At 57.7% G+C, this 27,787-nt stretch overlaps 2 protein-coding genes across 2 annotated transcripts in view; both read left to right on the top strand.

The window, feature by feature from the left end:
* The first annotated feature begins 121 nt into the window (after positions 1-121).
* On the top strand, positions 122-22,355 carry EIF3B (eukaryotic translation initiation factor 3 subunit B). Its single transcript, XM_049638984.1, has 19 exons — positions 122-624; positions 4,635-4,827; positions 6,771-6,890; positions 7,147-7,204; positions 7,354-7,482; positions 7,750-7,907; positions 10,473-10,604; positions 10,689-10,755; positions 11,136-11,182; positions 11,955-12,165; positions 13,401-13,473; positions 14,341-14,463; positions 15,902-15,980; positions 16,672-16,810; positions 18,794-18,919; positions 19,642-19,719; positions 20,010-20,118; positions 20,372-20,488; positions 21,104-22,355. The coding sequence occupies exons 1-18, from the start codon at positions 126-128 to the stop codon at positions 20,473-20,475; spliced, it is 2,445 nt and encodes an 814-aa protein (XP_049494941.1). The 5' UTR covers positions 122-125; the 3' UTR covers positions 20,476-20,488; positions 21,104-22,355.
* A 1,352-nt stretch (positions 22,356-23,707) lies between these two features.
* The window catches only part of LOC125928432 (kinesin-like protein KIF19), a 38,374-nt gene continuing 34,294 nt past the window's right edge, over positions 23,708-27,787 (top strand). Inside the window, exons 1-3 of the mRNA XM_049639132.1 lie at positions 23,708-23,767; positions 24,097-24,177; positions 27,645-27,755. Of these exons, the coding sequence (XP_049495089.1) occupies positions 23,708-23,767; positions 24,097-24,177; positions 27,645-27,755 (252 nt within the window). The remainder of the gene's footprint in view (positions 23,768-24,096; positions 24,178-27,644; positions 27,756-27,787) is intronic.

The following is a 27,787-nucleotide window of genomic DNA, read 5'->3' as shown; positions in this document are numbered from 1 at the left end:
TGGGAGCCCTGTCGTGGTCCCCAGCAGAAACACTTGCGGCTCCCGACCTCCTCCGGGCATCCTGCGATTATCAGGGCGGGGACACCCCCCTCCCCGAGCTCCGTGGGTCGGCCCGCGGCATGCACATGGCCCGGCGGCAGGCGCCGCGCAGTGCGGCCTGGGAGAGTCGGAAGCGCGGAGAGGCCGGGCGAGGCGGCAGCGGCGGGCCCATGCAGGACGCGGAAAACGTGGCGGCGCCCGAGGCGGCCGAGCAGCGGGCAGAGCCCGGGCAGCAGCAGCCGGCCGCCGAGCCGCCGCCACCGGGAGAGGAGTCGTCGCGGCCCGCGGGGCCAGGCGCGCATGAGGCAGCAGGCGGTGAGGACGCGGAGACCGGGCCGCAGCCCGCAGTGCCGGCTGAGCCCGCGGCCGACGGGGAGGAGAGGGAGGCTTCGGCTCCAGGCTCGTCCCCGCCGCCTCCTGAGGAGCCCCTTGCGCCGGCCCCGGCCTCGGGCGAGGCCCCAGCGGAGCAGGCCGGGAACGCGTCGGCCGAGGCCCGGTCCGAGGGGGCGGGCGGGGAGGACGGCGGCGCGGACGAGCCTTCCTTCAGCGACCCCGAGGACTTCGTGGACGATGTGAGCGAGGAAGGTGAGGCGGCGCGCGGGAGGCAGTGGGTCGTCCCCGCGTTCCACTTGTAGTCCCCCGCCTAGGGAAGGGTTTCTAGGAGCGTTTGGATCTCCTTACGTGTGTTCTCTCTCCAGAATGGGGCGGGGCGGGGCTGGGGGCCAGGAGACCGGAGACCGCTTGGGAGCCGCTCGGTTGCATTAAAACCTGGATTTTGGAGGGTGGTGATGATGGACAGTGGGCAAGCTGGAGCCGTGGCCGTGTATGGCATCTGGGGCCCAGCAAAGCAGGGCAGTGCACGTGCCGCACTATTTTGGGTGACACTTCCCTCTCTGCAGGTCTGGGTGCCCTGAGTGATGAGCCACACCTGTCAAAGGCCTGAGCCAGACCTCATGGGGACGCTTTTTGGGGTTGATGCGATGCTGTCCCTTGGAACAAGTTGTGACAGAGCTGGGTTCCTCTGCCCCTGCTCCACAGACGCTTCTGCCTTCAGAGAGTCTTAATAGGACTGGAAGGCTGACTCTGCCAGATTCCTGTCTGGTTCTCTCTTTTCTGAGTCTGTAGGCAGACGCTTGTCCTGTTGGCGCATAGTATTTTTAGGGTGTAGTGTCATTCATTGTAGCTTTATTTTTCTTCTTATCTTGATTCAATTTGCAGGTATTTCTGCTTCCTGCCTGAGAGCTTGTCTTCTAAAGTGACGTCTGTAGCGCCTAATCTTATTTGCTTATGTTTTGTTTTTAGCCCTTTGAACTGTCTGAGCTCAGAGCACATCAGTGGATTCCTGTCCGTTACAGTAGAATGGGAAAGAACAGCGAGGAGGTAGCTAAGGACACGCCAAGAAAATAAGATGTTGTCATGTTAATTTGTTTTGTTTTGTTTCTGAGATCTCGCGTCCCATCACTCGGAGATTGAGTCAGAATGAAAGAATCTCCAGTAAAACGAAGACGACGACTTAGGGAACCAACAGCACCGTTTACTTTAAACTTCAACCTAACGTTAAGGAGTTACCTGCTGTTGTCGTTATTCTCATACTTTATTTCTTAACGGACATTTTAATGTTTATTTACTTTTGGGAGAGAGACAGAGTGTGAGTGGGGGAGGGGCAGAGAGAAAAGGAGACACAGAATTTGAAGCAGGCTCCAGGCTCCGAGCTGTGAGCTGTCAGCACAGAGCCCAGCGCAGGGCTTGCTTGAAGCCATGAAATACGAGATCATGACTTGAGCACAACGTCAGACCCTTAACCGACTGAGCCACACAGGCCCCCCTCTTAAGGGATTTTTTAGCCTGAACAGGAGGAAAGGCCACAGCAGTCAACACTTGGGCTGCTGACCCAGCGAAAGTCCCTTACCTGTGAGGAAACGTGCTCCTTGGCGTGGGAGAGGTTGACAATTTACGAGGAGGCAGTGTTGCCGGGACCCTGCCAGGCTCTCCTGCCCTGACTAGCATTTGTTTCCATGGCACCAAGTTGTATTTTGTAGTTTAAGTTTTGGTTCGAAAGTTCATTTCGAGCCTCTGAGTGTTTACCTTGCAGTTGATTTTTTAAAAAGCGTTGAGCGCGTCGATTTCACACAGGATTTCTGCCGCGTGGACCATTTCCAGAGCTGGGTTGTGTGGCAGGACTAATGTGAGCATGAGCCAGCCAGGCCAGGTGACTGCCCGGAGGGCCTTTGGGGGCCCTTGTGATCCTGAGACTGTCCCCAGAGTGGCCTGTGAGGCCCCTGGTCCTGGGGAACTAAAACTGAGCACACCAGCAGCTTATTTTTTGAGGCCATCTGGTTGTGGTCAGTAGTCCAAGGACGTTTTGTGCTTAGTGAGAAGAGCTGCCCCGTGGGGTCATTGAGGTGCAGAAGGTGAAAATGGACAGGGTCTCCTGGAAGAGCCCTCTGGGAGGTGCCGGAAGCTCCAGCTGGGCCATCCTGACTCCTGACTGAGGAGCGGCTTTGCCAGCACGGCATCCTTTCAGAGACACGCAGCTGCTGGCTGCTGCTGCTGTTGCTGCTTGGCCAGACGAGTATGTGACAGTTTTGACTCCACATGTTTACTTTTGGGCCCACTAAATAGCATTTATTTTTATGTTTGGTATTTAGTTTTGAGATTTGCCTGTCTCTGTTTTTCCTGGAGCCGGATCGGGACTCCACACAGCAAGAGTCACCAGACGTGGGCGTGGGCACTGGTGATGGTGAAGGAGAGGTGTCCCTTCAGCGTGTAGTTGCCGTGTTTACTCCTTACCGTGTATGGGCACATTCCTGTAAGCTAGACGCGTCAAGATTGTGGGAAGGAGTCCACAGTTTGTATAAAAGCTGAGCTTTTTATTGTAAACCTTGTAAATTCAGATCAGGCTAAACAGGCCATATTTAATTGCATGGTAAGAGCTTTAACAGCGACCCAAGGAGCTGACTCTGGCCTCTCCAGGGAAGGTGTCTCCCGCTGCTGTGACTGACTTGCCTCTCTCCATCTGTTTTCTCTTGGTCTCAACTTTTGCCTCTTTGGAAATAAGAGGCAATTCTTTTTTTAGAGTCAGTGCTTTTTATATCACCCGTGTAAGTGTTGAAATTAGAGATTGTTTATAACAGGGGCTTGCTTTGAAACTAAAGGACTTTTTCCTTTTTGAAAAAGTTGAATTTTTTTTTTTATTATCGAAAATTTCCAGTACGAGAGTGCAGAAAAATTTGTCTTAAATTTTGAGAATGAAATGCAGCAAAGGATATTTTTGGACACGTATCTTTTTCAGCATGTTGAAATTGTTAAGAGTAGAACTCAAAACAGAGTAATAATCAGGTTCCAGGACCCAGGGAGACACATGGGAAAGCCACGGCTCCTCCTCGGGTGTGTAAAATTGCCTCCTGTCTCCTGCTCTCCTTCCGGCTGGGTTTGCCGCTCTAGCTTCATCTCGTGCGCTCTGATGGCAGCTTTGATCTGGTTTAGCTCCCAGTGCAGCCAGTGCCTGTAACTGTAACTTTGTAGACCAGCTAACTAATCGGGTTTAGGATTCGTGCAGAATTTGTGTTGCGAAGTTGTCATCTGATGGTGCGTTTGACCTCTGCATGCTCCCCTCCAGCAGCTGGTCAGGCCTTTTATTGCCACAGGAGCTTCATGGTCAAGAGGCGTCGAGGCCAGATGCAGGCCTCGGGTAGGACAGCCGCGGTCAGCGCCCAGCTAGCATTGTCTCCTGCCCGGCTTGCTCGCCCATGGCTCCCACACCTGTCTGTCTGTTCCTCAAACGCGTCTTTTTCCTGGCCCTCCTACACCTGTCCTCTTTCTTGTGATCTAGCCGACCATCTTAGGGAAATGAAGCAAATCTAACATGTTTGAGTGCTTACGGTTTGGGTTTTATGATCTTAATTTTAAAGGCAGGTGACGTGAACTTGAAACATTTTCAGTTTCCGAGCGTAGTTAAGAAAATAACGGTTAACACACACAGCTTATGGCGTGCTACGCACAGTCCTAAGCATTTACGGATCTGAACGGCTGGTGTCTCCCAAGCGCCCTGTGAGGTATTTCATGCGGTCGGGGACACTCAGTCGTAAGGGGCATTGCTGTTTGTTCTCACGAGCCTGTGGGTTTTCTAGCCTTCTAGCGTACACGGCTGTTTTACATAGAGAGTACCGGGTGCCCGTTGTTTGTTTTGTGTTAAAATGGACGTGGGGAAAGTGCCTGCTAGTGGGTTTGCGTTGGGGGTGGGTCAGGGAAGGCTACTGCGGGTGTTTCCTACCCCACTTTCCTAGAGAAAGGCCGTCTTTGGTTAGCATTCTGCATTCTTCAAGTCTTTAAAACGTTGATTTAAGTAAAATCTTCCTTTGTTTCCAGAAATGAATGGACATATCAGACAGGGGGAACATGAAGAGTTAAAATCTTCCTAATGTTTTCAAGTTTAAATTTTGAGTTAACCCAGGGCCAGGATTTCTTTCATTCACAGTGGAACCATTTAGAGGATTCATTTTTTTATAGGGAAGTCGTTCAGTGTGGTAAACTAGCATATTAATGTTCTGCCTTCATCAGAAAAAAGTCATTGGTCCAATCTTCCACCCATACAGAACTGCTGGGGGACATTCTCAAGGACCGGCCGCAGGAGGCGGATGGGATTGACTCGGTCATCGTGGTTGACAATGTTCCTCAGGTGGGGCCCGACCGGCTGGAGAAGCTCAAAAACGTCATCCATAAAATCTTTTCCAAGTTTGGGAAAATCACAAACGATTTTTATCCAGAGGAGGATGGAAAGACAAAAGGGTGAGTGATGTTCCCCGCGGTCTTGGTCCTTGATGCCCTGTGGCTGTCGTCGGGCGGTATGGGAGTCGCTGTGGACACACGGGTGCACGCCTCACCTGGTGGTTCTGCCCCAGCCACCCTCGGCTGGGGTCTCTACACAGGGAGAAGGAGATCCACGTGGTTCTTGAGTTTGGATATTGTGGGTTGCTTGCTAAATTCTTAAGAAATCAGAGCTTCGCGGGGCACCTGGGTGGCTCAGTCAGTTAAGCATCTGACTCTTAATCTCTGCTTGGGTCGTGATCTTACGGTTTCATGAGTTTGAGCCCCACAGTGCAGAGCCTGCTTGGGATTCTCTCTCCTCTTTGTCTCCCCCTCCCTCCCCCTCCTTCCCCCTTCCTCCCCCTCCCTCTCAAAATAAATAAACATTAGGGGTGCCTGGGTCTCTCAGTGCATTAAACGGCCAACTTCATTTCAGGTCATGATCTCACCATTCATGAGTTCGAGCCCCACATCAGGCTCAGTGCTGACAGCTCAGAGCCTGGATCCTGCTTCCGATTCTGTGTCTCTCTCTGCCGCTCCCCTGCTCATGCTCTGTCTCTTTCTGCAAAGTTAAAACATTTTTAAAAATGTATAAAAAAAATTTTTTAAGAATCAGGGATTTAAGTCTTCTGCCATCAGAACGATAATTGATGTGATCCATCCTGGATGAAGGGCCCAACAGATAGGAGGCTGGCAGGATTTCAGGAAAATTTTACATGCGGTATTCTGTTGATTCTAAGATGAGCTTTTTTTTTTTTCTTTCACATGGTAACGTCTCTGAAATGGGGTTACTTCTAACAGTCTAGGTGAAAGCCTTGTGGCATTGCTTAATTAGCAACTTTTTTTTCCCCAGCTGTTGCTTAAAATAGTGCATCTTTTAAAAACGGTAGCATATGGTGTGTGTCCTGGAGTTTGCTTTTCAAACTCAATACGAGGTTTTCTGACCTTTCGTGTCAGACCTTCTCTGTTAAAATTTCACATGATACTGGTCTTGGAGAGTGTAGGCAAATTGTCTTTTACAGACAGGAACGTGGAGAGTGAAGATACTGTGTTTTTTAATTCTGGTAGTTTTGAAGCTATCTTGGATAGCTTTATTTTTACTTTATTTTTTAATTTTTTTAAATCTTGGGTAGTTTTTTTTTAATTTTTCTTAACGTTTGTTTATTTTTGAGAGAGAGTGAGAGAGTGACAGACCACGAGCAGGGGAGGGGAAAAGAGAGAGGGAGACACAGAATCCGAAGCAGCTCCAGACTCCGAGCTGTCAGCACAGAGCCCGACAAGGGACTCGAACACGCGAACTGGAGATCATGACCCGAGCTGAAGTCAGATGCTCAGCCGACAGAGCCAGCCGGGCACCCCTAGCTTGGATAGTTTTAAAGAAATTGTTTTTTTTTTAAGAAAGTGGGTAATGCTCCTTACGCTGTTTCCTTCAGAAACTAGGTGGAATAACGACCTTTGTGACCCCCGCTTGCTTGTATTGTAGGTGTTAAAATGAAGCATTCTCTGAAAGTCTTTATCGTTTTGCTTTTAATACACTGTATCAGACTAATCCCGTTCTTGGATTTTTCCCTAGCTTTACTGAGAAAGTTGACATACAATAGGCTTGTATAGTCTCAAAGTGGGTCACGTCATAAGTTCTGACACATGTACATTTGTGAAACCCTTTCCACGGTCAAGCTAGTGAACGTTTTGATTAATCGTTTTCTGATTTGTGATTGTGGCATTAAAGACTTTGGATCTCCCATTAGGGTTTCGTTTGCGTGTAAGGAACCACCGCCGGCAGCTTGACCCTCAAGGATGTGGTGGTAGACGGGGCATTGGCCTCGACGGCATTTACTGGTCGGGTGGACGGGTGTTGGTAAGTGGCACACGGCCCGCCCGGTCTTACAGGCTGCACTCCTGCAAGATGTTCTGTCCTGATTCAGGTATACGTTCCTGGAATACGCCTCCCCTGCCCATGCCTTGGACGCCGTGAAAAATGCGGACGGCTACAAGCTGGACAAGCAGCACACGTTCAGGGTCAATCTCTTCACTGACTTTGACAAGTAAGTCCTGGCTCCACAGGCGTGAGTGGCTCAGCGGGTCTGGGGTGGTGCCGTCAGCCATTCGGGGAGCTCCGTTCTCCGGGCACGTCCCGACCCCTGATGTTCCTGGCCGGTAGCACCCCTCGCCCACTATCACGCGGTGGGGGCAGGGGCACACACCGCCTGCTGCTGAGAGCCACTCATGGAGCCGCCACCCTGTCCCCTCCCCCCTCGTAGTTGTGCCGCGTATTCCTAAAGAGCAGCTTCTCTGTTGCAGGTATATGACGATCAGCGACGAATGGGATATTCCAGAGAAACAGCCCTTCAAAGACTTGGTACTTGGGTTCCCTCCGCCCGCGATTGGAAAGAGCAGGGGCGGCTTCCCGGCCGAGTCGGTCCCACCTCCGGGAGCACTAGTTGGGGGCCGGTTCCGATCACGGTCGATGAGACGTGTTCTGTCCCTTGCCTTGGGTTCCTTCTCTAGGGAAACTTGCGTTACTGGCTCGAGGAGGCAGAGTGCAGAGACCAGTACAGTGTCATCTTTGAGAGTGGGGACCGTACTTCTATCTTCTGGAACGACGTGAAGGACCCCGTCTCCATCGAGGAGAGAGCAGTAAATAAGCGTTACCACCCCGCGGGGCCTCCCTCTGTGTTTCCTTAGCGGGGAGCTGGGGGCCAGAGCGGGTGGACGTCCTCTTCTCCCAGATCACCCCTCGCCACGACATCCTCCGCTCTTCTGGTTTTGGAATAAGCCCCGAGACGTGAGCGGGCGTCTCGTGTTTTTCAGTGAAGAGTCCGAGGAGTAAATCCTCATGGGAGCGGGAGGCTCTGCGCCGGCTCTCCGCACTGGTGTTAACACGGGCCCTGACTTTTCCCACAGAGATGGACAGAGACCTACGTGCGCTGGTCCCCGAAGGGCACCTACCTGGCCACGTTCCACCAGCGAGGCATAGCTCTCTGGGGGGGAGAGAAGTTCAAACAGATCCAGAGATTCAGCCACCAGGGGGTTCAGCTCATTGACTTCTCGCCTTGTGAGAGGTAAGCGATGTGCCCTCGCTTTGTGCCGGCCGCTGCAGGTTACTGTAAAACGTACTTTGTGGCAATTCCAGACTTGGCGGAAGTGTTGCAGCAGGGAACTTCCTGGGAGGCGTTTGCTGGTGTCCGCTGTGTCATTTGTGCACGCGGACACACCTGACTTTCTCCAGAGCCACTGGGAGTGAGTTGATGTGTCCCTTTCTAGGGGTAGGGAATTCTCTTAGCTGAGTGTCCCCAGTGGCGCTGCAACCTTCTGGAAATGTAGTGTTGATCTGCTACTTTCAGTGAAGTCCTGCTGTGTTCCAATTTCTTCCAGTAATGTTCTTTGTAAAACTTGAGAGTCCCTTCAGTTTAGGATCTAGTCCAAGGCTGGGTACCGTGCCTGGAATTTTCTTATGAATGGTGTTTCCTCATGTGGGAGATGGCAGAGGGCTGCGGGACCAGGTGGGGCACCGGCAGCTTCATGGGCTCCGCTCCCGCAGCCTGGCCTTCCTGTCCGCCCAGGGCTTTGCTGCCCAGAATGCCCCCCGCTCTCCTGCCTTGTGCCCCTGCTCGGGGCTGTCCCCGGGCCTTACCTGTGGTGTCCCCTCTTCTTACCGCATGGTCTGAATGCATTGTGGATTCACGACGGCTCCTGGTGTCCCAGGGCTCCTGAGACGTGGCTCTGTGTTACCTGGTTTGCTTTTTGAGTTTTTTTGGTAGAAGATTTTTCTCACGCCTGGAAAACTAACGTGAATACTTCGGTAGCATCCCTGTGCTAATTCTTTAGCTTTAACGATTTATGACTTTGCTGTATCTGTTTCAAATTTATTTTCGCTGTTGGGGCACCTGGGTGGCTCAGTCGTTTGAGCGTCCGACTCTGGATTTCAGCTCAGGTCCCGATCTCACAGTTCCTGAGTTTGAGCCCTGCATCGGGCCCTGTGCTGACAGCGCGGAGCCTGCTTGAGATTCTCTCTCTCCACCTCTCTCTGCCTCTTTCCCACTGACGCGTGCGTGTGCGCTCTCTCTTTCTCTCTTCCTCTTTCTCAAAATAAAATGTTTGAAAAACGAAAAAGAGATCTTGAGCGTTTTGAAGAAATGCTGGTGTTTTCACGGAAGTGCGTCAGTCCAGATAAAGGTGTCCTCCCCTGGTGATCGTGGCTCTTCTCTCCCACCTGCAGCGCCGACGTTTCCCTAACTGCTGCTGCTGCCCTGTGTGCTGCGGTTTCCCCCTTGGTCTCCCCCATCGCTGTCGTTGGCAGCTTGTTGTTCAAACCAGGGGCGGGGCCTGTGTGTTCAGCCCTCCCGTCGCCCCAGCCCGTTACCCTGCCCGCACGCCCTCCCTGTGCTGTCCCTTGATGGTGGCCCCTGAGGAAGATGGGGCCGGGTGGATGTGTCTCATGACTGGCTTGAGCTGTCCCGTCACCGGTCCCCTCCACCTTGGTGTTTCCTGTAAACGGAAGTTTCTACGCGATGTTTCTTACATCTGGTAAGATAGGCTTATGGAGCATGTTCTTGGAGGACTCAAGATTCACAACCGCTTTGCATCTGTTTGGTACACAACACTTGACGTCTTGTTGTGGCGGCGCACGCGGGGACCCCTGGTCGCGTGCCGCATGGCGTGTACGCGGAGGAGCCGCCCAGGCCCGCCCGGCGGTGGGTTCCACCTGCCTTCTAGACTTCTCGTATCCGCTTGTGGTTTATGTGTGTAGCCACACGTGTCTGTCTGCTCGGGGACCGGACCTGGACCGTCCCTTACTCATCGCTGTATCTCTGGTGCTCCGCAAAGCGCGTGACACGTGAGACGCTCACGGGAGTCGGCGAGTGCACGCTTCAGCCCTCCGGGGTGTTTTCCAGTTCAGTGCTCAGCTTCCGTAGTTCAGCGTGACGGTCACGCCGCCTTGTAGGTGTGTGGAGTGGGTCTGTAGAGGGAATCTCATGGCTCGTAGGGGGTGACTGCAGCCTGGCGTCAGCGTCTTGAGCGCCAGGAGGCTCTCCTGGGCGGCGCCTGTTTCTGTCATTCCTCGTCCAGTGTTTCTGCCTTTCCTGGGTCCTGTGAGGGAGCAGTCTGTTTAGATACTTGCACTGTGTGTAAGCAGGGTGAGGCGGTGCCCTGGGTGTAGACGAGCCCGCTGTTGGGTGAGTGAGAAGCCCCAGGCGCAGAAGCGGTGTTAGAAGTGTGTTTGCTTTTGAAACACGTGGCTGGCTGTTGAGGTCCCCTCCTCGTCCCCGGCAGACCTCGACGAGGAGCACGGGGAACGGCACCCCGCCCCTCCCGGAGCACACACGCGGGCTTCGGTCTGGGATCTGCTGCGTCTCTTCTTGTCCTGATTGTGTGGGGAAACACGTGCCCTGGTCCAGGAGGGACTGTGTGCCTTGTGCCCCGGAGGGGGTCGGCTCCGGGGTTTGAAGCGAGTGCTGGTGGCAGGAGCCCCGACTGCGTCGTCTGGAAGTCTCACCGCGCCTCGAGCTACCTGGAGCCGAGGCCCGTTGGGCGCAGATGCTCACCTCATCCGCCCACAGCCTGGCGCTCCAGGGCGAATGGTGGGACAGTGGCGGGGGTTCTAAACCGGGTCTGCTCTGTTACAGGTACCTGGTGACTTTCAGCCCCCTGATGGACACTCAGGACGATCCTCAAGCCATCATCATCTGGGACATCCTGACCGGGCAGAAGAAGAGGGGCTTCCACTGTGAAAGCTCAGCCCATTGGCCTATTTTTAAGTGAGTAAATGAGGGGTAGTGAGCGGCCACCTCGTCGTGGCCATTTCTCCTGACAGAGCCCGGTACTTCTGTCCTTCTTTTTAGGTGGAGCCACGATGGTAAATTCTTTGCCAGAATGACACTCGACACGCTTAGCATCTATGAAACTCCCGTAAGTAGCATGGTTTCCTCAGTGGTGGCCTGCTCCGTCGGGAGCTGCTGGGGGCGCCTGCTTCCCTGTGTCACGGGTTGGGGGGGCGGAGAGAGCAGCTGTCCTTATGCAGAATCGGGGGGGGGCCGGGGGCGCCTTTCCCGTCCTGTCCCTGGGGGTCTCCCTGCTGGTGCTGCTGCCAGGAGTCTGGGACGGGAGTAAACAGAAGGGGCCTCGGAGATGGGTGCCTCGCTGCTGTCGGTGGATCGGTTTGTTACGTGCCCCCCGCCGGGTTTATGCCAGGCTCATTCCAGAACCTCGTTTGCTTTCTCTGAAAATTTGCTTGCGTCACAGAGACCACAGTGTGATTTGACTCCGTTGTGACCCTCATTTTTCCACAGTCTATGGGTCTTTTGGACAAGAAGAGTTTGAAGATCTCTGGTATAAAGTAAGTGACCGTGCTCACCAGGTGGGGCTTAGCCAGCTCCCCACTTTGGCCCCTGTCCCTGCCTTGGAGCTGGAGCCTCGGGCTGCAGTCTTCGAGGGAGACGGGCTGGAGGGGGCTGGAAAGGGCTTCCGTGCGCTCTGTGGTCCGTGCAGCGATTCGATGGCCTTCGGCGAGCTGCCCAAGAGGCACACATGTGTGCGTGCGTGCGTGCGTGCGTGTGCTCTGGGGGCGGCCCGTGTGCGGAGGAGCACCTATGGTGTGGGGACGTGAACGCTCTTGGGCACAGCTGTGGCTCGTGATAAAAACTAAACCGGGAATCGATTCTGCGCAAACGAACAGTAATGGGTCTGTGGGTCTGAGCTGGCGGATCGTGTGGGCGCCTGGCCTGGAGGTGCCTGCGCGGTGGGGGGCATCGTGCTCTCGCTTTGGGGTCGTCCCGCGCCCTCTGCGGGGGTTTCCCTTCAGCCCCGTAGTGAGTCTCGGGCGTCACTCGGGGTCCGGCGGCCGCAGCTCCCCCCTCGCCCTGCAGCCGCGGGCTGTGGTAGCCGAGGGCCGGGTCGGGGCTCAGGGGCGTCCGCCGCGTGGCGGCCGGGAGCCTCACCAGCGTCTCTCCCCGCTGGCACAGCGAGTGCAGTGACGCTCCGGGTGGCAGGGGACCAGCTCTCGGGGAGGGCGGGCTGCCGCCCTGGAGGGTGAGCCCGTGTCCGCCGCGCTTCCTTCCTGTCGGCGGCCTGCCGGTCCTTGGGCAACACCGGCTTTCTTCGTTCTGCAGAGACTTCTCTTGGTCTCCCGGTGGGAACATCATAGCTTTTTGGGTGCCTGAAGACAAAGACATCCCGGCCAGGGTGACCTTGATGCAGCTTCCTACCAGACAGGAGATCAGGGTCAGGAATCTCTTCAATGTGGTGGATTGCAAGCTACATTGGCAAAAAAACGGAGATTACTTGTGCGTTAAAGTGGACAGGACCCCGAAAGGTACCCAGGTGAGTGGACGCCCGGAGCAGAGGCCGTGCCTTGCAGCTCCAAGCCGGCCCTCCCCCCGCCCCGCTGAAGCTGCTGACGCGGTCTCTGTCCGAGCTCCTGGGTCACTCTCAGACCCGCCAAGTATAGGCAGTGGTTAGCGGGCGTGTGCTCGCTAGAGCTCTTGTTGCCTTGCCACTGAGGTGCAGGAGACCTGTGGGCACAGTTTACAGGTCACGGGGATGCAGTGTTGTCTCCGGGCACCGGCCTGCCTTCTCAGGAGACGGGAAGCCAGTGTGTCCTCTCCGTTTCTTTCTCAAGCACAAAGAGGAGCGTGCTGGGCGCAGTTCTGCTCCCTGATTGGTTTTACTTGCGTCATTTATGAGTTCTTCGTCCCGACGGGAGCGTTTCTGCTCCTCTTTACGAAACAGCCTGGAGACCGAGTCCCTGCACTGTAGCGCTCGCCCTCGAAACGCACAGTTAGTGGCTTTTTGGCACATTCACTGACTCATGTGGCCGTTGCCACGGTCTGAACTTGAGAGCATTTCTATTACCCACAAAGGCAAGGAACTCCGCACCCATCGGCACCACTGCCCTCTCTGGCACGCTCCTGTACCCGCCGCTCTGCCTTCTCTCCGTCTGGATCCGCCAGCCCGGGACACTTGCTGGGAAAGAAGTCCTACAGCATGTGGCCTTCGTGGCTGGCGGCCCTCACTGAGCATGTCCAGGCTTATCTGGGCCGTGGCAGGTGTCGGTGCCTCCCCTCTGCTCAGGGCCAAGGGACGCGGCTGCCCTTCCTCATGTGCATTCATCTGTGGTGGGCACTTGCTGTTTCTGTCTTGGCTGTTGGGAATTAGCACCCGGGTCTCTGCGCGGGAGTGCCTCGGGGGGACGCTGCAGGGCATTGCGCTGTTTCCAGATCGTTCATTCCTGCCCCGTTGGTGGGTATCAGCACTGTGGGAGTTCTGCAGACAGGCTACTGCCCCTGCAGAGCCCTTTCCATGCAGGGGCGTGACCCTGGGGCAGCTCTCCAAAGCAGAACGTGGGCCAGAGAGGGAGTCCGCTGTCCCCCACAGGGACCGCACCCGTGTACTTCCATCGGTGCTGTCGTGACGGCTGCACTTTCAGTCACTTGCCGTGTCTGTGTGTGTCCCAGCTGTGTACATTTCGTTGGTCGCCAGGTTGACTTGTTCTTGACTTAAGCGTTTCTCAAGTTTTCAGTTTCTGTGAGTTCATCCCCTTTTTTTTTCCCGAACAGGGCGTTGTCACGAATTTTGAAATTTTCCGAATGAGGGAAAAACAGGTGCCTGTCGACGTGGTGGAAATGAAAGGCAAGTTCCATTGTTCCTTCGTGAGCGAGTGGCCCTCGCGTGCAGCCCCCGCTCGGCCTTGGCCCTCGCGTGCAGCCCCCGCTCGGCCTTGGCACTCCCCAGGCTCCCTACCTGAGCAGGGTACTCGCAACCCTGATTGGTACGTGCTGTCTGCCTGCGAGCCTGCCCGTTTAGGGTTCCTTTGGCCCTTTCTGGCCTCAGTGCCACTTCTGGCTGCCATGAGAGTATGTCCTGGTCGCTCTGCACATCCACCCCGGCCGGTTTCCCGCTGAGAGGCTGTGCCGGGAATGGGTTTTCATGACACTCTGAGCACCCAGCAGCAGGAGGGTCATCTGCTGGCAGCCACAAGTTGTTGGCTGACTAGGGCTCTTTCCTGGGCCTGTGAAAGCCGTTCAGATCCCCCGTTTCTGCCTCTAGATGGGAAATGTAGCCTGTGTCGTTGGTTGTGTGTCGTGTTCTACTTTTGTTCTCTGTTTTGCTACGGAGAGGAGGAGAAGGGGGCGGGGAGCACAGAATGAGAACGTGGGTACAGGCTCACCACCCTGCCTTGTTAGCCCTTGGGGGGCCGTGGAGTCCCCCCCTCCCCCCATGAGCGCTCCAGCAAGCGGGAGTCCACGGGTTGTGCTGGGCGTCGAGCCCAGGCCCCCCGTCGTGGGCATCTAGGAAGGTGGCGGTCCCACGTGGCCAGAGTCTCCCACGAGTCGCTCGCACGCTCGTCCTTAGGCCTGCCGGGTGGTCCTTTTAGCGAGTTTAAGGATTTGGGGTGTTTCTCTCGTTGAACAGCGAAGACTGTGCAGGAATGTTGCCTGATCAGGAACGTTGCTTTATTACATGACCTGAGGGGCTTATTCTTTCTCCTGACTGTAGAAACCATCATAGCTTTTGCCTGGGAACCCAACGGGAGCAAGTTCGCAGTGCTGCACGGGGAGGCTCCTCGGATATCCGTTTCCTTCTACCACGTGAAGAACAACGGGAAGATTGAACTTATCAGTAAGTAGCCTCCCCCTTGGCAGACGGACAGACAGACGGATATGCACCGGGGACAGAGCCCCGTCCTCGCTCCACATGCGTGTTCGGCTGGCTGGGAACTGCTGCTTAGGCCGCCCCACAGCCGAGAGGGTCCCTGCGGCTCAGGCCTCACATGCTTCCAGCCCACAAAGACCTGGCCTCTGGGGGGGAGCCCCTGCCCTCTCTCCCAGCCCTGGCCCTTCACAAGAGGGCTTCTGAGTGGAGGTGGTCTCCCTCTTGTAGCCACAGCTGGTGTCTCTGGGCTGGGGGCCCCGCGTCCCCACCATGCTCTGCTCTGCCTGTGTGCGAGGCAAGCAGGGTCCTGGCCTCTCTCAGCAGGGCCCCTCGTGCACAGCTTCCTCGCAGGAAAGACAGCGGGTTGGTTCGGTGTCTGATGGTTCAGGTGCGGAGCTTGTCTGGAGAGAACTCCGGTGAACTCAGCTTTTACCTCCTGAGCTCAGTGGTGTTTGTGGTAGAACCGTCTGGGGTAGGTGGGTAGCAGCCGCAAAACTGACCGCATCGTTAATTCCCTGCCACAGACGAGGAAGTAGGAGTCGTTATGGGCTCCCAGATCTGCGCTGTCTCGTTAGGAAGTAGGTTTGCAAATGGCCAGCGTCCAAGTGCCTTCCATCCCTGAACGCCCTGTTACCCACCTTGGAAGATCGCATGTCCATGCTGGGACAATTGTGTGTGTTCTGTTAACACGCGTGGTTGTTAAAGGACAGCTTACAGTTTCTGTTCCTCCTTTGTTTGGTCTGAGAATCCTGTCCTTTGGATGGTGTCGCCCTCCTCACGTCTCCCTGTCCCCGCTGGGCCCCCCATCCTTGGATCCCCTGCAGGCCGGGACCAGGCCCCACGGGGTTCACTTTGCGTCCTCCAGGGAAGAGACCCTAGCGTGCAGCCTGAGCCTTAACGGTCTGCTCTCCAGGGGCTCTGCCGGCCCCTCGTGGGATGTGAGCCTCAGGGTGTTGGGCAAAGTAGCAGCTTTCAAATGACTTGTGACTACAGAGTTCAGAAGGTGTTCGAGTCCCTGAAGGGTGGGTCTTGGGCTTTCTTGGGTGATATGTGTCTCTCCACGTCTGGTGGGGGGTGTGGGTTTCTTGCCCTCGTGTGGAGACCCCGTGACCCCATGACAGTTTTTACGGTGAGTCCTCTGTGCAGTTTCACTGGGAAGTAGGTGTCTCCGAACATGAGATGTTACTACAAATCGTATCGTAGCTTCAGGGTATCTCCTTTTTCCTTTTGTGTTTGAACTGTAGGTCATAACTTAAAAACGTACCCAGACGATGGGTTTTCCAAAATGTTGTCTCCGGGAGGAACCAGGCGTGGGGAGCACATGTGGATGTCCGCCCACTGAGGCCGCGTGAACCCATCGCCCGCCCCTTCACAGACTTCTAACAGCCGCTGTCTTTGCTTTCAGAAATGTTTGATAAGCAGCAGGCAAATACCATCTTCTGGAGCCCCCAGGGACAGTTTGTCGTGTTGGCTGGCCTAAGGAGGTGGGTTCCTACTGTCTGCTGCCTTCTGCGTGTCCTGAGCCACGCTTGTGGGCCCCACGGGTCAAGCTCCGGGTTCGGAACCATCACAGCGGTCCCTTTAGCGTGATGGGGCACATGTCCTGCACGAAAGGGCCATCCCGTCTTGCTCAGACTCGGGTGGACCCCGGGTCGGGCAGAACCGTCCCCTGCAAGTGTGTTCCGGGTGCGCCTGGAGGACGTGCGAGGGTTGTCATTTCCTCGCGGTTAGGTGAGCCGTCTTGGTGGCAGGGCAGCGAGCCTGGCGTAAACCCCGTCCTCTGGCGGGAGGGCTGTGTGAGCTCGGAGCCTGCCTCCGTCCCGGGTGACCGTGGGGCGGGTGGCGTCCCCCCGTCCTTGGCCGTCCGGCAGCCGTGGGAGCGCATGAGCAGAATACGCTCTGGTTGTTCAGTGTTCTGACTTCATTGGAGGTGTCTTTGGGGCTTTGGCCTCTGTCTTCTCTGAAGGCAGTCCTGGCAGGCGTGCAAGGTGCCGTGTGCACTTCCCCTGTCTTTGTTCACGACACCCTTGGGCGATGGCTCCTGGATTAGTTCTCCTCAGCAGCCAGGCGGCGGTAGGGGATGCCCGGGACTCTCCCGTGTCCTGCCCTGGAGTCTGCAAGGAGCGAGGCGCCGTGCCGGCCCGTGTGGCCTGACCGCGCGCTCTGCCCCCCCAGTATGAACGGCGCCTTGGCCTTCGTCGACACTTCGGATTGTACGGTCATGAACATCGCGGAGCACTACATGGCGTCCGATGTGGAGTGGGACCCTACCGGGCGCTACGTGGTCACCTCCGTGTCCTGGTGGAGCCATAAGGTACGGGGCCCCGGGTAGCCCGCGCACAGCGTGAGACCCTCCTCCCCTCCCGGGTCTCCCCGGGGTCGCCCTGCGGTGGTTCTTCAGTTGCTCTTTGGGGCCCTGTCCGGCTGCCGCTGCCCCGAAACCCTCGCCAGCAGAGCACCCGAGCGGCCGGCCTTGCCGTGCGTGAGTCGGCCGGCGTTCCCGGATTTCTTCCCCAAGTCGGACGTCTTACACTCGCTGCGGCCTGAGCCCCGGCCGCCTTCCTCTGGCGCAGTAGCCGGGGAGCTTCTCCCAGTGGGAATCGGGTTGGGTGGTTTGCCCCGCAGTTCAGAGCCACGCTGTCCTGTGGCTTGGAGGTGGAGGGAGGACGTGCCGTACTGCGCACACAGTTTCCCAGCACGATTTTTCCACGCTCAAGAAGCTTGTGGTTCAGAGGAGCCCTGTCTGCCCAGCCCACCGGGCCCTCGGTGTGGCGGCCTCTGCCTGCTCCCCCGCTCCCCTGGGAGCGTGCGCGCACTGGGCCGGCTCCTCCCAGGCGGCTCATTTGCTCCTCCCTGCCTGGAGGGAGCCTCCTCCGGGGGCAGCACCCGTCCCGCCCTGCACTGTCCTCACAGTGCGCTCACGGGCTCGAACCCATCTCGGGGGCTGGTCGCGAGTTCATTTCCTCTCCCGAGAGTCGAGCGTTGTGTGGGCAGGGGCCCGTTCCTGGCGTGTGGTCCCTGTTCCGTCCCGGTTTGCCGTCTGAGCAGGAGTTACCAGGGAGAAGGCTGCTGAGGCTAGGGTCTGGGGTCTGGGACTCCCCGAGAGGACACAAAAGCACGCGTGAGGGAGCCCGTTTCTTAGTCTCGAACGTCGGTAGCCTGAAGAACTGGAGAAATGCCGTGCTCCGTGGGTGTGAGGGCCTGTGTGTGGTGCACGTTCCGCGTGGTGTCTGCGTGCCGGAGTGTCCGTGGCAGTGCTCCAGGCTCAGTGCTCCTGAGCTGCAGGAGGTGGGGGCCTCTGCCGAGCGTCTGCTCTGTTTAGTTACTGTTCTTTATCAACGGAGGTTCTGAGAGTTGAACCAGCTCCTGCGAGTCCACAGCCTAGGAGGTCGTATCCGGGCGATTCCGTTTAACAAAAGAACAACGTTCTGGTGGGGCGCCTGGGTGGCGCAGTCGGTTAAGCGTCCGACTTCAGCCAGGTCACGATCTCGCGGTCCGTGAGTTCGAGCCCCGCGTCAGGCTCTGGGCTGATGGCTCGGAGCCTGGAGCCTGTTTCCGATTCTGTGTCTCCCTCTCTCTCTGCCCCTCCCCCGTTCATGCTCTGTCTCTCTCTGTCCCAAAAATAAATAAAAAACGTTGAAAAAAAAAATTTAAAAAAAAAAAAAAAAAGAACAACGTTCTGGGAGTCCGACTCAGCAAACGTCACCATGCTGTCTTAAGGACAAGCTCTGTACTCGCTTCATGGTGATCGTGCCGTGTGTCTAAATTTGAGCGCCGTCTCCATGAGGCCCACCTTGGGCCTCGTTAAAATCTTTGAGGCCGTGGGCCCCTCCGTCAGATCCCGACGTGCTCCCAAAGTGCTGGTCTGGGACCAGCTCACGCCAGCATGTAGCTTCAGGTCCCGCTTCCTTCATCCGGAAGGCGGTGCCGCGGAAAAGATGTCAGCCGAGCCGAACACTGTGTTTAGTGACTTTGTCAGTGTACGTTCTGGTATGAGTTCTCCATTGCGGATCAGTAACAGAGCCGATGCCCCGTGACGCCCTTCGTAGGTACTCCGCGCCGTGCTCTGAGACGCGGGTAGCTTTCTGTCGTGTTTGTTGACGGTGTTCCCCTGCTGCGTGAGCTCCCAAGAAGCAGAGATCTTTGATTCACTGCTGTCTCCCAGATACCACACCGTCGGTCGTTGGCTCTTAAACAGCCGTCGGAGGAGCGCTTGACTGGGGTGGCCCTGTGAGGGGCCCCCGCGTCTCGCTGTGACGGGGTGGCGAGCAGTGCTTTGCCCTCTGCCCCCGTGCAGGTGGACAACGCTTACTGGCTGTGGACTTTCCAAGGGCGTCTTCTGCAGAAGAACAACAAGGACCGTTTCTGCCAGCTGCTGTGGAGACCTCGGCCCCCCACGCTCCTGAGCCAGGACCAGATCAAGGTCTGGGGTCCCGGGGTCAAGGAAACGTGGAAGCCTCTTTCCCATCACTGCTGCTGGGGCGGTAACGAGTGGGGAATGGAAACGTGACGTTTTCGGGTGCCTTTGGAAGAGCTGTGGGAACACCGGGAAGCCAGTGGGAATGGTTTCGGTGTTGTGAATGTGGGTTTTTGGGCCGTTCCTGCCGCATCCGTGCCCTCCGGGGACGTTGGCGTGAGCTGGAGGGGATGAGCAGGTGCTGGGGGCTGGTGAAGCGTGCTGGCAGGATCGAGGGGGGCCCTGAGCAGTCACAGAGAAATGGGGCAACGCTGGGGGAGAGTGGACCACACGAGAGGTAGGGCCTCGCCACTGTGAACCCTGCAGATGGGGGTTTGCATGCTCGCGGGCGGCCGTGTGCTAGTGATCCGTGAGGATGCCGTTGCCCGTTACTCACTTTGAAGATGGTGTGTGTGATTCTTAGAGATTTTTTTAAAAATTTTTGTAATGTTTATTTTTGGAAGAGAGAAAGGAAGAGCGTGAGAGGGGGAGGGCAGAGAGAGAGGGAGACACAGAATCCGAAGCAGGTTCCAGGCTCCGAGCTGCCAGCACAGAGCCCGACGTGGGGCTCGAGCTCACAAACCGTGAGATCATGACCTGAGCCGAAGTCAGACGCTTAACCGACTGAGCCACCCAGGTGCCCCTCGAATGTTTAAATCCTGACTGGCTTGTGTTTGTTTTTGTCTCAGCAAATTAAAAAGGATCTGAAGAAATACTCCAAGATCTTTGAACAGAAGGATCGTCTGAGCCAATCCAAAGCCTCAAAGGTTAGCTTGGTCCTAGGACTGTGGGAAGTGCCACGGGCGGCCACTGTCCCTCTCTGACATGGAAGGGACAGTGTCAGGCCCCGGGAGGAGGGGGACAGGGGGGTGCTTGTCCGCTGCCCACGTGCACAGACTGGCCTTCCAGGTGTGTGTGAGGGGAAGGAGGAGGGCGCGCCCTCCGTTCTTGTCCTGGGGCAGGGGCGGGGGTTGGTTGGTGGTGGTGACTGCCGACCTCCGTCCTCGTGGTGGTGAGGGGACCGTCGGCCCCGTGACTCTCCCACTTCCGCGCACAGGAACTAGTGGAGAGAAGACGCACCATGATGGAAGACTTCCGAAAATACCGGAAAATGGCCCAGGAGCTCTACATGGAGCAGAAAAATGAACGTTTGGAGTTGCGAGGAGGTAACCGTTAGCTGGAGACGTGTTTTGTTAGGACAGGACTGTTGAAACATTTTTCTCTCTCTCGTGTGGGCTTTCCAGTTAAGCGTCAGGTGTTTTTGTCAAAGAACCCAGTTTGCTACGGCCACAGGTTCACGTGCACAGTCCTGTGTGGAGGAGGCTGGAGTGGGCGCACGTGGGCATGTGCCCACGTGTCCCCACCCTCCCCGAGTGGGCTGTCTGCACGCCACATCACTCCCTCCCCCCCCCGCCGCAGGCGTGGACACGGACGAGCTGGACAGCAACGTGGAAGACTGGGAGGAGGAGACCATCGAGTTCTTCGTCACCGAGGAGATCATCCCCCTGGGCAATCCGGAGTGACCTGAGCAGCGTGGTAAGACCTCTTCAGACGGGGACGAGCCACACCCAGACGCGGGCCCGTCTCTTGCGTTGTGCTGTCCCTTCGCTGAGAAAAGAGCCAGGTTCACGTGCTCAGGGTCGGCGGGCCCCTTTCATGGAACCTGCAAGGGTCAGGTGCACACCCCGGCTGTCCGAGGGGGGGCTCTTCTCTGAACACGGCGGGGCCTCGAGCCCCGGATTTGGGGAGCGCGCCCCTCACGTGGGCTCTGGTCGTGGGTGAGAGGCGGAGCTGGGGAAGAGGAGGGAGGCCAGCCGCAGCGTGCCGGGAAAAGGCCCCGGTGTGCCCAGCAGAGACAGGCCTGTGGGTCTGAGATGGGAGCCTCTGGAGCACACGCGGGCTTCCTCGGCAGGCGAGCGGGGGCAGTGTTGTGTGCGGGGCGGCCAGCGGGCGGGGCTCTCTCCCCCGCTCCGGGACTCCTGCTCCTGCTCATCTCTGGCATCAGGCAGGAGAGCCTCGGGTCCCTTCTGCCTTCTGAGATCGTACGCCCCATGCCTGCCGTCGGGGCGCGCCTTCCACAGAAGCCCTTGCTAATGTCCGTCTCGTCGTCGCGGCGTAGGGCAGAGAGTAAACACCTGATCCTTCTTGCAGCGTCCCCGGGGCTCGTGCTGGAATGAGGTCGTCCTGCAGAAAGTGCGCACGATGCCTGCGTTTTACCTGTGCTTTGTCTCGCTCCACACTGTGCGCCCGGATTCTCCCCTGCCCACACGTCGCTGTGCCTTCAGCCCCCGGTCCCCACCGCGGGGGAGGCTTCAAGGCACCGCTTTCCTTTTCTCTCGTTTGGGGTTTTTTTTTTCAAGTCATGCCACCACTGTTTGTTACTGAGACTCGTGCGCGGCAGGGGCGCGCCCAGCCGTCCCCCTCCGAGAACTCGTCCTGTCCCGTGGCGGGGGGCCAGCGTGGCTGTGTCGTGGAAACGGGAGCCACGCCATTCAGGTTGTGCTAGGTTCTCAACAGGCTGAGCGTGGAAATAAAAACAAACCTGTATGAAAAAGCTGTCTTTCTCCTCTTTAACGTAGACACCGGCCTCGAACTTGGTTCCTGTGCCCCCTCCCCCTGTGGTGGTGCCCTCCCACCTCCCGATTTGGTTGTGTTTTCTCAGCTGAGCTGCAAACTAAAGCATCGGTCTGACCGGTGCAGAAAAACCGTTCTTGCAGCATTTTTTTTGTTCTCCACACTTGTCTGACCCGGTGAGAAAGACCCTTCTAGATTTCCTTGGAGTCCTACAAGTTAAGTTGTTCGTGAGAGGTGCCACCTTAGCCGCCGTCACGTGGTCGTCTTTGACTGTTTAACTTGATTTCTCTCCTGAGAAGGGAGTGAGCAAATCCACGTAATCTCAGCCCCTGTTGATTCGCAACATCCGCTACCCATTGGTGCCTTGTCAGACTCCACCGCGCCTCCTCTTTCTTTGTGTCTCCGGGAGCCGAGAGCCTGGGTCAAAACGCACAGAACGGGCTCGCTACGCTTTCACGGCCGTGGTGCCCATGAACTTGACACATTGGGATTGGAGGAGAAGCTGTCGTCCGTGGGGCAGAAGCAGCTCGGGGGCTGGGGCCGCCAGCCCCACGCCCCCGGCTGCGAGGCGACACTGGGGGCTCTCCCCGGTTCCCAGTCCCGCCCATCCGCACGCGGTGTCCAGTGTTTCTTACTGGCTCTCACACCCTTTAAGCCTCAGCGTGCCGAGACCTGGCTTTTTAATTTGATGACGGTAAGAAGGAAAAGGCTCACGTTTCGATCATGTTCACAGATTTTTAACAGCTTTCAAAAAATTTACTTTTCGACTGTTTCCGACTCGGTAGTTGTAATTGTTTTATGTGATTTGTTAATAAAAGAATTTCTGAAACACCTGGTTTGTTTCTCTCTCTCGTGCTCTGGAAGTGGGTTTCCCAGGGCCAGCCCCAGGGAGAGAGTGTTCCTGATCCTTCCTGTGGGGGCGGGGCGTCCCCCTTGCTCTGGCTTCTTTGGCTGGGGCATCAGGGTGGGCACTGGCCCCAGCCGCCCGCACCGGCCCGCTGTCCTCGTCCTGTTTCCAGAGGCAGGCAGGATGGGAGGGCGTGTACCCTCGTGTTGAAATCAGAGACGGGCTTTTCGGCGGATCCTGTGGTCACAGGCTGGAGCCTTCATGGAAGAGGGGGACGTGGGCGTTAGATGGGCGGCTCTCTCCGCTGTCCCCTTGCCTTGTTCATGGGGTGAGGTTGACCTAGAGCTCAGTACTGACCCAGACGCCGAGGAGGAGAACACAGCAGGCCCCACACGACCCTGCCCCTCGCCCGCCGCATGGGCACATTTGGCAGTTGGTCATGGCCCCTGGGCTGGGCAGGCCAGGACAGCCCTGGTGACCTCGAGGGACTCATTCGACTTCAGGCCCAACCCCTGCTGCTGCTGTGGGGATGCCCTCTGTGGGCCTCTGAGTGCTGTAGCTGTCTCAAAGTTGTGTTTCTCAGATTTGAACTTCGTGGATCTGGCCTCTCTGTGACTGTCCTCAGGTGGGGGAACAGCTCGTTCTCCCCGCTTCTGGTTCTCGACTTGGCAAGGGCGCCCTGCATTGGGTCACCATGCACTGACTAACCTGGAGGCTGCAGGGTAAGGTTGTGTGCAGCCACCCAAAGGTGAAAGTCAGTCTGGCCCTGGGTGTGGTGCAGAGTGGGACTGGCTGCTAAAAACCACATCCCAGTCAGAATCTGGAAATGGCATCTGGGGAAAAGCGTTCGTAGTTAAGATTGTGTTGAGCGTTAGCTAGTGGTGTTTGTCCCCTTTCGGTGGAGATGCTCCAAGGCCAAGCTTTGTGTGGCTCAGGCAGGCAACTAGGAACCCTGGGGTTGCCATGGCATCAGGTGAGGGCGTAGACCCCACGTGCCCAGCATGCAGCTGGCCTGCATCCACCAGGGCCTGGGCCACGCAGCTCCTTGGGGCCTCCCGAGCCACGTGTGCGGTCCCACATGTGCCGACAGTTAAGGACTGGCTGGGCTCCTGGGGCCTGCTGATGTCACCAAGGGGGGGCAGGCTGGGGGGGGGGGGGGGGCCTGCTGCACAGACAGGTCACCAGGAGAGCACGGAGCACGTCACGCCATCCGGCCCCACGGCCACCGGCCCTTCCCCAGCCCGGGGCAGCCCGGCCTTGAGACAGATGGAGCCCAGGGACCAGCCACTCGTGGTGAGCATCCCCCCTCGTGTTCCTGACAGGCCTACGGCCGCATGTCCCCGAGGCTGCCTCCTGGCCCTCTGCCCCTTGGTACAGGTGCCCACTTGGCACAGGTCAGGTGTCGGGGCTGCGGGTCCCCGTCCAGGGCCCTGCCTCTGCTCCCCTGTCTCTCCCTCTTCACCCCCTGCCCTGTGATCTCCTCCCCGAGGAGCTCCAGGTCATGCGAGGGCTGGCCAGACCCGTCTGCTGGGTGACTTGGAACTTGAGCCCACCCGACGGTGGATGAGCCGAGGCCCGGGACACACCCATCGGCTGGTTATAGGGAGACCCCCTCGTGAAGGGGGGGGGGCAAGGCAAGAGTTTGGGCTGGGGGTCCCTGGAGAATCGGGAGCAGCCTTGGTGGGGCCCCCGGAAGGCAGCCACCGTGGTGTCCTGTCCTCAGGTGGCGCTTCGGATCCGCCCGCTCAGTGACACAGAACTGGAGGAAGGGGCCACCGTCATCGCCCACAAAGTGGGAGACCAGGTGAGGCTGTGGGGGCACAGGGTCGCGACACCTAGTGAACATCAACACCGGACACTGCTGCAGACACCGGGGCGGACCCGTGAGAGACCCGAGGACTCTTCCGGTCCAGGGTGGGGGCGAACGATGAAGAGATGAAGGTGTAGCCTCAGGGGCGTTCGGTGTCACAGAGGATCAAACAGCAAAGGTGGTCACGGAAGGGCTAAGGCCTTGAGCAGCAGCTAGAGGAGGTGGGAGAGGTCGGTGGTCTCCGGGAGGGGGCGATCCAGGCAGAGGGGAGGGTGGCTCAGGCCCTGTGGCAGGGGTGGGTGTGGCTGCCCAGACCAGGGGGCCTGGCGGAGGCGTGATCCCCAAGGGCTGGGGGGGCCAGAGCCGGTCTGGCAGGACCAGGTCAGGGTCTAGGCCCTTTGCTGGAAAAGGGTCCCAGGTGACCGTGGTACGGTGGGGCCAGGACCCCTACTCCTCAGAAACCGCTCACAAGATGAGCTCTCAGCGTGGTTTAGAAATGCCAGAATGGGGGCGCCTGGGTGGCGCAGTTGGTTAAGCGTCCGACTTCAGCCAGGTCACGATCTTGCGATCTGTGAGTTCGAGCCCCGCGTCGGGCTCTGGGCTGATGGCTCGGAGCCTGGAGCCTGTTTCCGATTCTGTGTCTCCCTCTCTCTCTGCCCCTCCCCCGTTCATGCTCTGTCTCTCTCTGTCCCAAAAATAAATAAAAAAACGTTGAAAAAAAAATTTTTTTTAAAAAGAAATGCCAGAATAAATGCCAAGTGGGGGGGGGGGGCAAGACAAATTCTGTCAGATGAATTGGATTTTTCTATCTGTTGTTAGAAAGGCAGCTGTAACGAGGGGTTGAATGGAGTGCCCGGGAGTGTGTTAGCATTTCAGAGGCGAAGGACCCAGGACAGGGAGCCTGCCAGATGGGGGTGCCTGGTGCTGACGCGGCAGGGCGGAGGGGAGCCCCGGAGGATGCCACGGGAAGAAGAAATGGACAGAGCGTGTGGGCTGCACACTTTGGGTGCTCTGGGCAGAGGCTGCGGTGAATTAGTGCTGAGTCCGTAGATCGCTAAGCAGTAAATCGAGGTGAGGGTCGTTAAATTGGGGGAAGCAGAGATTTGCAGGAAAGGCTTTGGCCCAGGGTTGAAGAGTGTATGTGGTGTTGATAGGGAAACAGCGTTGACTCAGCTGAATTCACACCACAACCGCACTGGGGGGTTGGGATGCGGGCTGGGCCTCAGTCACCCAGGGGCAGGTGACCAGCCAGGCACCTTTGGCGGGGGGGCGGGGGGGGGGGGGGGGGCGGTGTGGATTGGAGACTGCCCCGTGCAAGGTACTGATTAACGCGGGACAGGGGAGGGAGGGGAGTATTCTGGAATCTGTAACAGCTCTCAGGAGAGTGTCGCTAATGCCCAAACCTTGGTGGCAGCCCATCTGGGGACTGACGGACCTCCTCCCAGGGAGTGCCCCTGCTGTCCAGGGTGACTCCCGCCCTACCTGATAACGGAGGTCAGAGTGCAGCCTCTTGTTTGCTGGCCACACAGCTGGGAGGTGACCGACCCACACCTGCACAGTGGCCCCTGCCCACCCTGGCCCAGGGCAGCTTCGTGGGCGGGGGGGTCGCCCATCGATTCCTAGTTGAGGATGCCGTACTCCTCGTGGGGAGAACTTCTCCCACTTCCTGGGCTTTGGGGACTGGGCGACTTTAGGGAGACTTCTGGATCATGGGGAAGGGTTCGGTGTGGGGAGAGTGTGTCAGGAGAAGGGAAGTGGCTTTAATGAGTTCGAACTTCACTTTTCACAGGGCCTAGGCCCTTCTGGACATTGTGAGCACGTCGGTCTGTGCAGCAGAAGTGGGGCTGTGCGCGCGCGGGTGACAGGGTGCTTTGACAACCGCCCCCCCTGGGTCCCTGCCCTGCCTTCCCCCCACATCCTGTCTGGTCTATCCTTCCACTCCAGGGTCTGCTAGAGCCCACCTGGGGCCTCTCCCAAGGCTGCCTCGCTCTGCTCTATACAAGACGTAACTTGCTTTTTAAAAAATCAAAGCGGAGTTCATAAAACATAAAATTTGCTATTTAATTAATTTTTTTTTTAAGTTTATTTATTTATTTATTTTGAGACAGAGAGGTAGAACAGGGGAGGGGCAGAGAGGAAGAGAATCCCAAGCAGGCTCTGCAGTCAGTGCAGAGCCCAACACGGGGCTCGAACTCACAAACCGTGAGATTGTGACCTGAGACAAAACTGGGTCGGACGCTCAACCGACTGAGCCACCCAGGCACCCCCAAAATTCACCGTTTTAATGTGAGCAAGTCAGCGGCCTTTAGGGCACTGGCAGTGTCCAAACATTGCCATCTCCCCAGCAGGAGACCCCGCGCCCACTCAGCTGCCCCCCTGCCCAGGTTGGTGGGGGAGCATTGCCCTTCGCTGGTGCGAGCCTGTTTAACCGCCAGGCCTACCCGGCGCTGGGCTGTGGGCCCCTGCAGGGACCTGCCCAGTTCCTCCAACATTCTGGCCTGGCTCACAGCGAGCACCTGTGGTGGGAACTGTGTGGACCGGGGCCGCCCGAGTCCTTTTCTGGAGAGTCTCTCCCGGTTAGCTTACATCATGGAAAGCGTGCTGGCCTGAAGCCAGGGCAGCCCTCAGGGGCCGCTCCTGCCCCTGCCCCACCGGACTCCCCAGGAACCTCTGAGCAGCCCTCGGACTCCCAAGACCTGTTCCCAAAGCTGTGGACCCAGAGGGGGCTCGACCTGGTGGCCAGGAGGCCTGGCAGCCAGGCTCTCGTTCTGCCCAGCCTTGCCCCCAGGACTCTGTGGCTCTCTCCTGGCGCCCTCTCTCTCCCACAGTCCCAGAGCTCCTCTCAGAGTAAACAGAGCTGATGGCCTCTAATGGCCCTGGAGAGGCTCCTTTGAACCTCCCCGTCCCCAGAGGCCCTCAGACTCCTTGCTTTCCCCCCGCCTCCGGGAGACTGGGTGGGGGGGGGATGGTTAACCCCACAAGGAGAGGCAGGAGCAGGCTGCAGAGCTGGGGGTGGGGAGTGGACGCACTCGTGCACTCAGGGTGGCCTGGGGGTGCACGGCAGCCCCTGCGGTCCATCCCTCAGTTCATCAAAGGGCTTTCTTCAAAGGGTGTCCCTGCAGAGCCCAGGGGGTTCTTCACTGAGCCCTGGTACCCGCCGTTGTGTGGGGGACTCGGCGTTGATTGGGTGCTGGTGTTGGGGGTGCCGGGGGGCAGAGCCCAGCAGGCCTGAGGGCTTCCAGTTGTGACTTTGGGGGTGCAGTAGCCTGGAGAGGCTACCCCTTTGCCTAGGAAGTGGGGAGGACGCCTGGGGGTGGAGCCCCCAGAACCCCCTCCTGGCTGAGCAGCCCGTCTGGGCCCCGTATGGAGCCCCCTCGTGTCATTGAGGGTGGGCGGGCCTGGGGTCCTTGAGGGTGCGTGGAGCCTGCCTGGACTCTGAGCAGCCCCCTCGCTGCTCCTAGATGGCGGTGCTCATGGACCCCGACGAGGACCCCGAGGACACACTGCGGGCACACCGGTCACGGGAGAAGACTTTCATTTTCGACACCGTTTTCGACCAGCATGCCTCACAGGTACCCCCCAGCCCATAGCCACCCGTGTCCTC

The sequence above is a fragment of the Panthera uncia genome, chromosome E3, assembly GCF_023721935.1.
Source record: "Panthera uncia isolate 11264 chromosome E3, Puncia_PCG_1.0, whole genome shotgun sequence".
Taxonomy (NCBI): domain Eukaryota; kingdom Metazoa; phylum Chordata; class Mammalia; order Carnivora; family Felidae; genus Panthera; species Panthera uncia.
This window is presented reverse-complemented; position numbering and strand designations above follow the sequence as displayed.

Coding starts and splice junctions, on each gene's coding strand:
- EIF3B (XM_049638984.1), top strand. CDS start 126: ATGGCCCGGCGGCAGGCGCCGCGCAGTGCGGCCTGGGAGAGTCGGAAG. Junction 10,756..11,135: donor TTAGCATCTATGAAACTCCC/GTAAGTAGCATG, acceptor ATTTTTCCACAG/TCTATGGGTCTTTTGGACAA. Junction 19,720..20,009: donor GCCAATCCAAAGCCTCAAAG/GTTAGCTTGGTC, acceptor TTCCGCGCACAG/GAACTAGTGGAGAGAAGACG.